At 37.3% G+C, this 7542-nt stretch overlaps 1 protein-coding gene across 1 annotated transcript; it reads left to right on the top strand.

The window, feature by feature from the left end:
* Positions 1–3712: 3712 nt before the first annotated feature.
* Positions 3713–7305, top strand: LOC115919185. Its single transcript, XM_030972318.1, has 2 exons — positions 3713–4430; positions 4934–7305. Exon 2 carries the CDS (start codon positions 4980–4982, stop codon positions 7083–7085), a length of 2106 nt encoding a protein of 701 aa, XP_030828178.1. The 5' UTR covers positions 3713–4430; positions 4934–4979; the 3' UTR covers positions 7086–7305.
* Positions 7306–7542: the final 237 nt, after the last annotated feature.

Here is a 7542-nt window from a genome sequence, read left to right on the forward strand (position 1 = left end):
CATCTTTTATTATCATACATCATTTTTTGTTTATTATTATTTTACATCATTAGGTCTACAGTTATAGGACTGGACCTTCGAACAAAAATGTCACCATGTAAACATTTTAACCAGAACAGCATTGTACATCCAAAAATAAGATTCGTTTGTGAGATTAATAACTGAAAAGGTTAATAAGGAGTCTATATTTAGAGTATGTCTGAAGGATTGGGTGTAAATGTCCCTCATTTTCTTAATCTACCAAATAGAGGGTGTTCCCTAATTACCTTGCCAATATGAGGGACACGTAAATCATTAGTACAGGCGTTAAAGCTAGTTAATGTCGGTCATTTGCAACCATTGAAAAGGGTAATGATGAATCCAGAATAGTTTGGGAAGCAATTAAGTAATTTGAATGAAGAGATATATACGGGTGAAATACTTTTCCAAATAATGAAATTCAAAGAGAATTTGAATATACTTTGTATTCTACAAATAGGATTGTAAGAGGTATTACCTTTCTCAGGGGGAAGATCTTTTAAAAACTTTGTTCAGATTCTTAATGGCTTGAAAATGTATAAATCTACCTTGAGAATTACTGTGTAGCAGTGGCTGCCATAGAATAACTTTCCCTCATCCACATATACATGTATCATTGCATGTATGTTTGGCAGCCATGCTAAACTTTTGAATCAGGAACCAAATTAGCAACCATAAACATCATTAAGCAATGACATAAGGATTTTTACCCTCTTTAGAAATGAATAGCTTGTACAAAGAATCAATTTAACGAGGGGAAAATATATTATGAAGTTCTGAAATGCAATTCACTGAATGATAATGAGCAGTTTACTTCATACTACTTTTTTGTGTAAAATTTACTAAAATTACAGCTTTTGTTTTTGACGCTGTTATGCATATATACTTGAAAATTATCTCCAGCTGTTGTGACTGAAATATAACTGGAGCTTTCTTTTGAAGTGTATGATTTGTCTACTTCTATCATACTTGAAACCCAGGAAACCATTGTTATGAACACAACCAAAACCTTTGGAAAGTAATTTCTGAATAAAGTGGGGATTTCCAGAGTGCTCATGAATTGCAGGAATCAGACCCTTGTTTTTGTGGTTTTATATATCCTGGATAATTCAATCAAATTTCAATCAAAACATGATGTCTACATTTCCCTCTTCAGCTGCTATTAGTTGAGATCAAAACCAACACAGCTAATTGCAGATCCCAACTAGATCTCCATGACCAGTCGTTATAAAGTTATTACAATTTATGAGCTGTTTTGATTTCCAATTTCTCAAACTGGATGAGGATCATTATCATTAAGTGGTTTACTTAAATATATATATTTTTTTTAGGTAAGCATGTATAAAATCAAAACTGATTGAAGTGTTTTTAAAGGATAATATACAGACCATCATTACTGACATCAGAGATTCTTTTTTACCCCCCCCCCAAAATGAGAGTCACATGCAGAATTGTATCTATACTACATTTCTTGCATTAGCAGTCACAGTTTTAATTCTTGATGAGTTTTATATAATAATATCTTATTTGGTGCGTCAAATATTTGTCCATTGCAGATACATGTACCACTTGGTGTAAGATTCTTTGCAATACTCATTCCAAACAAAAAAAAATCTTTTAATTTCTTCCCAGGCTTTCATTGTTGACCATTAGAAATTGATAGAAACAAATAAAGGAGAAATGAAAATAGAGTTATGGCTATCTGTTCATCTCGATTGATGTATTGATTAATTTGGAGAAGATTGAGACTATAAATATCTACTGCCCATTAGTGTGATTGAAAATCTATCTTGCGGAAGCCACTCGTCGCCCGACATACTCCACTATGTAATGGTATTGTGTAATTAGATGTAACGATAGAGAGAGTTGGAGATGTGAGGATGGGTATGCAGAGGAGACTTCAGAGTATGGACTGAATGTGGAAGGAGAGAATGAAATAAAATAGTAAGAGAGGGAGAAAGAGCAAGAAAGAGGGAGAAAGAGATTGGTAGATATGAAGAGAGATATAGAGACAGAGACAGACAGAGACAGACAGACAAACAGAGAGCTGGGATCATGGGAGGAATAGATGGTATGAAGAAAAATGAAGGAGAGAAAGAGGTGTTGCTAATTCGTGTTTCAGTGATGATAACTTTAAAAATCATAACTTTTCTATTTTAATCAGATATTGCTCAAACTGTCACTTATTTGTTTCGCTTGTGTTTCTGCTTGTAATAAAACCGACTTAATACCATGGTTGACTTCCCCTTTATTTAATGTAGGAATGTGAACAGAATCTGGGGATAGTGGAGAACAACTATCCTTTTGATTGGGAGGATGTACAGTAAAAGCAACAGAATAAAGAACAGAATAGATAGAAAGAAACTTTTAAAAACATGAGGCCTGGCACCCTCCTGTTGCAAAGAAAAATCTCCTCTAGAGTTAAGAAAACAAAGATAGGACATGGGAATACTATAGATTTAGAGATGTAGAGAAGGGAAAAATAAACAACAACTGTCGAGAGTGTAATTTTGTATTTGCTAGGATGCAATATCTCCCAATCTCATCACGTCTGTTATTGGTCGACCCTCCAGATTTGGGAGCATGTATTGCCTTGTCTGGGCGATCCTTAACGGCCCCAAACATGCCTACAGTAATTGCTAACCCCCAAACATTTGAGAACATGCTCTGAATCTGTGATGAGTTTGAAATGCTCGGAGGAAGATCGAGGGAAGGAGAGGTGAAGGTGACGGATAGAGGGAGAGCGAGATCGAGTGGGTGGTAGAGGAAGGTGGTCGAACTGGTGGTGGAAACGACATGTCCCTTGCTGGAATCTGGAAGATGTAATATAATCCTCCATAAATGTTTTTACGTGTGTAAGTTGCAGAACTTCTAACCATTTTACAGCCGGGAATTGAGAGATAATTGCAGTTTTCATATTTCAAAAATATCTAATCATGATTTTTCACATGTGGTCTCTTTATATGACATCAGTATTTATTCCACAGATTTTCAATTTTGGTCATTGGCATTATCCAGTTTTGTTGAAATGCTATTGATAGTAGATTTCTTTTTATTGATAAAAGTTATTGAAATCAGTTTGTCTATTATTGTTATGTCATGAGAAATCCTGGAATCGATCTTGATGGAAAACAGCAACTTTCAAGGTGATAGATGAAAAAAATATGTGTTTGGAAAAGCACCTCATGTACATTTTGAAATATATTGTAAAATCAATCAAGTAAAAAAAAACTTGAGCAAATGAATTGATTTTCGTTATGGCCGTGAAGACCCATTATTGAAAAAGCAATCTTTGGCAGATGAATTTATTGATTGTTTTTCACACCAAGCATCATGAACTCTGTTCCCTCAAAAACTCCCTGTAAGCAAAGTTCTACTTTTCCATGCAAAACAAGTCTGCTTTTTACCCTCTAGACAGATGAGAGATAAAATATGTGGTGGATCCAGAATTATTTTACCTGTTGGGGGGGGGGGGGGGGGGGGGGGGTTAAAGATATGTCAGTAATATCTCTTACAAGCAAAATCAAAGAAAAGAAAAGATTTTCAAAATTTACCAAAAATGGGAGGGAGTGGCATATGATTATTATTTTTTGGGGCGGGGGAGGGGGCACACTTAAATTAAGTAAAAGCAGATTTTGGTTTAGAGGAGGAGGAGGCACAAGCCCCCTTGATGTCCCCTTCCCTCTGGCTACAATGACATGTACAGGGATGTGAGAGTTCCGCGTTTCCGCGAATTTCCGCGTTTTTAGATCGCCCCGTCGCGTTTTTATTTTCTCCATTGAAAAAATCCGCGTTTTGCCCAAGACAACTTATTACTTTAAGGGTCTGCGAATGCGAGACTAATACAAAAGCAAAAGCGCGCGCGCGCGCCTGCTTCAAAGATAGTACAGCGCCTGCATCGAGTATTGCTAGCTCAGCGCGCCGCGTGCGCCGGGCGTACCGTGCATTTCGATCGCTATACTATCTACGGTACGGTGTTTGCATTGATTCACATGTCTTCGTGCAGTGTGCTATTGATTTTTGTTACGATATTTCAATCAGAATCGGCGTTCTCTTTTGGAAATATGTATTACTTTCAAAGAAAATCTGTGAAATATGAGACAACATGGCAACTCGAGATCGGAATTTTATTGAGCGAGGAACGAAATTGGACTCGGAATCATTGGAGGAAGATAAGCGGGATCCACTGGTTAAAAATCCATGGAAATGGTCTTGGATGGACTTCACGCACAAAGATCAAAAACTTTCTCACTCTTTCCGTCTTGTAAAAAAAGCTGGCTACGCCGTGTGCGTAGTGTGTGATAAGGAGTGCAAATATGGTTCTCGTGGACGAGTTTCATTGACTGATCATTTGGACTCTGTTGCACACCAAAAAGTTTTGAAACTGAGAGCAGCAAATACTTTACTTCCAGGTGAGTTTACAATTGTATTTTAGAAATTAGAATCGCGGACCCCTCAAAATCCTTTAACTGATCAAATTGTTTTCTTGTGTGTGTGTGTGTTTTTTGTTGTTGTTTGTTTGTGCTGTAGGCCTATGCATTTTTATAATTATACTGGAAAGTTTTATTAATAAGACTGGTACATTCAAGTTACATGTGTCAAATCATGTCATTTGAATGGCATCAGTGATTTTGCTGGCCAGTGCCTAGGGGGGTGTTATGCTGCCCAAATTTTCATGTGATGGGTGTGTGTGTGTGTGTGTGGGCAGGAATTTGATTTGTTCATTTCTACATATAAATGTTGGCATATATTGTCATGCATTATTTCGTACAGAACATACTTATTTTCAAAGAATTTGGGGTGAGTACAGTGATACTTGGGCAGGTGCATGTATATGAATGTAACCTTGTTCATGAGTTTGCCTTTTTTGTATTTATTCATTTATTTATATATTTTTTTTTTGTTTGTCTTGTAGGTCAAAAACAACCAATGACTACTACATCAACATATGGAATTCACCCATGTTCAAAAAACAATTGGATAAGCATGAACAACAGTTGAAAGGTGGACTCTCTGAGCCAAATGTGTCATTGCCCGACAGACAGGCATATGCAGAAGCAACCATACTTGCGTTTACAGCTGAACATTCCCTGCCATTTTCAATCGTGAATGATCTTATTCATCTTAACCAAGAACTTGCCAAAGATAAACAAGTGCTCGAAAATTTATCAATGGACAGAACTACAGCTTCGTATAAGATGACCCATGGATTATCAAAAACATTTCATGAAGAACTCATTGAGGATTTGAAATCCTCTCACTTCTCACTGAATATTGATGAATGCACAAGTGAGACAAATCAACGCGTTGTAACTGTCCTAGTCAGTTATTTTTCAGAGAAGGAGAACAAAGTAGTCACAAAACATCTGTCATCTTTTAAAGTAGTGACCGTAAACAGCGAGACTCTGTACAATCATTTAGTAGCTCTATTTGATAAGTATTCCCTTAAATGGGAGAACTTGGTTTCTATTTTGATGGACTCTTGTGCCGTCATGCGCGGTTCAAAAAGTGGACTTGAAACACGCATTAGAAGTAAGAAAGCTCCTCAGTTGCTTGACATAGATGGAGACTCATGCCACCACGCACATAATGCTGCAAAAGCCTTCTGCCATGGATTTGATAACTACATCGAGGGACTTCTCAATGACATCTATACTGATTTCAAGTGGTCCAGTGACCAAAAAGAGGTCTTGCGTTTCATCTGTGATGCACTGGGCATCAAAGCAACAATTCCAGAGCGATATGTGCCCCATAGGTGGCTTTCTGTATACGATGTTTGTGTAGATACATCTCGATTGCTAGATGCTCTGATACTTTTTTACTATCCCTTTTTGTCTGGATCAGACAGTTCAACTTATCTCCCAGTTGTTGATAGCATGTATCAAAAACATTCAATCAGTGAATCAGTAAAGAAGGAAATCTGTAAACATCAGTCTAAAATGTCAAATAAGACAAAAACAATGACCCAGGCTGGAAAAGACCGTAAGAAGAGGATTGTGAAGAAGCTGTTCCATACCCCGAGTAAAACCAAAGTACTTCTCCACATTTACACCTCCATTCTTCCTATGCTCAAGAAGTATGTCCTGTATTTTCAGTCTGTGACACCACTTGTCCACAAACTCAATGACAAACAGCAGGATTTACTGAAGGACTTTCTTGTATGTTTCATTAAACCTGAAATCTTGAACACACAAGCCTTGCATAAAGTAAATGTGAGTGAGGAGAACATACTACCTGACAATGCGGTGTTCCTCGTCAGGTACATCAAGGAGAATTTACAGGGACCTGCTGCAAGTGAACTAGTGAACAAGCTAAAGACTGCATATCTGAAATGTGGTCAAACCTTACAGAGAAAGATGCCAGTGAACAACAAACTGCTGAGGTGTGCTTCAGCTATTGATCCAGCATGTAGAGGCCACACAATCACACTCCAGCGCTTACTCCAGCTACCACAATTAGTGGCATTTGCTCTGAAAGATGTGCAAACTCATGAATATGAGAAGGAAGCAAGGCAGTATAATACAGACAAAGAAATTGTTAATACAGAAGAGAGAATAGACATATTCTGGAGTTCATTACGAGAGAAATATCCAGTTATGACAAGAGTGGCACTGGCACTGGTTAGTTGCTTTCATGGACCACAGGTGGAGTCATCTTTCAGTATAATGGGGAATGTTCTAAACACTGAAAGGCCCAACTTGCACATTGAAACATTTTCATCCATACAAACAGTGAAGTATGAGTTAACAGCAAGTGGAAAATCAGGAATCAGATATTTCAGAAGAAAAAATTACCTGAAAGATCAGGTAAATCCCAAACTCTGCAAGAATATGAGATCAGCATACAAGTCATATGTACAGGAAAAGGAACACAAGTCTGGAATGTCACAAACTGTACCCAGAAAGTCTGCTTGTCCTTCAAAGAAACAAACTAAGGAGAAAGCAATTGAAGATGCTGACAAGGCACGGGTGGAGCACACACATAAACTGATGAAGAAAGTGGAGAAAAGGAAATCTGAAATGCATGAACTACCTTCTAGTAGCAAAAAAGTACTGAAAAAAAAATGACTGGAGTAAAGAACTAGCAAATGAGAAATACTTAGAGCATCAAATACTTAACTTTAGGTACGTTAATCATTTTTTATTGTAGACCATAATAGAAGATGTTTCTGGATTTGGTATCATATGGAATGGTGAAGAAATTTAGTAAATGATGCTCTATGTACTCTATTATGTATATTGTAAATAATATGGAAAATTAAATGTTTAAAACATTGTAAAATTATAATCTTACCCCTATGAAATAGTGTTTTCTCTACATTTTAAAATGCAAAAACCTCTGGTTTCGGGGGGCTTTGCCCCCTCGACCCCCATTAGGGGCTTTGTTCCTGGACCCCCAGCCATTGGGTATGAGTCTGCTCGCTACGCTTTGCAAATCTCCTCTTTTTTTAGTTTGCTGCACTCACATCCCTGCATGTAAGATGGAATAAGATGAGTCTAAAAGCCGGTGAACCCTGTGAAGTAG

The sequence above is a fragment of the Strongylocentrotus purpuratus genome, unplaced genomic scaffold, assembly GCF_000002235.5.
Source record: "Strongylocentrotus purpuratus isolate Spur 01 unplaced genomic scaffold, Spur_5.0 spur5_scaffold_6, whole genome shotgun sequence".
NCBI classification, from domain to species: domain Eukaryota; kingdom Metazoa; phylum Echinodermata; class Echinoidea; order Camarodonta; family Strongylocentrotidae; genus Strongylocentrotus; species Strongylocentrotus purpuratus.

Excerpts from the sequence above, each read along its gene's own strand:
- LOC115919185 (XM_030972318.1), top strand. The coding sequence starts at position 4,980 with ATGTTCAAAAAACAATTGGATAAGCATGAACAACAGTTGAAAGGTGGA.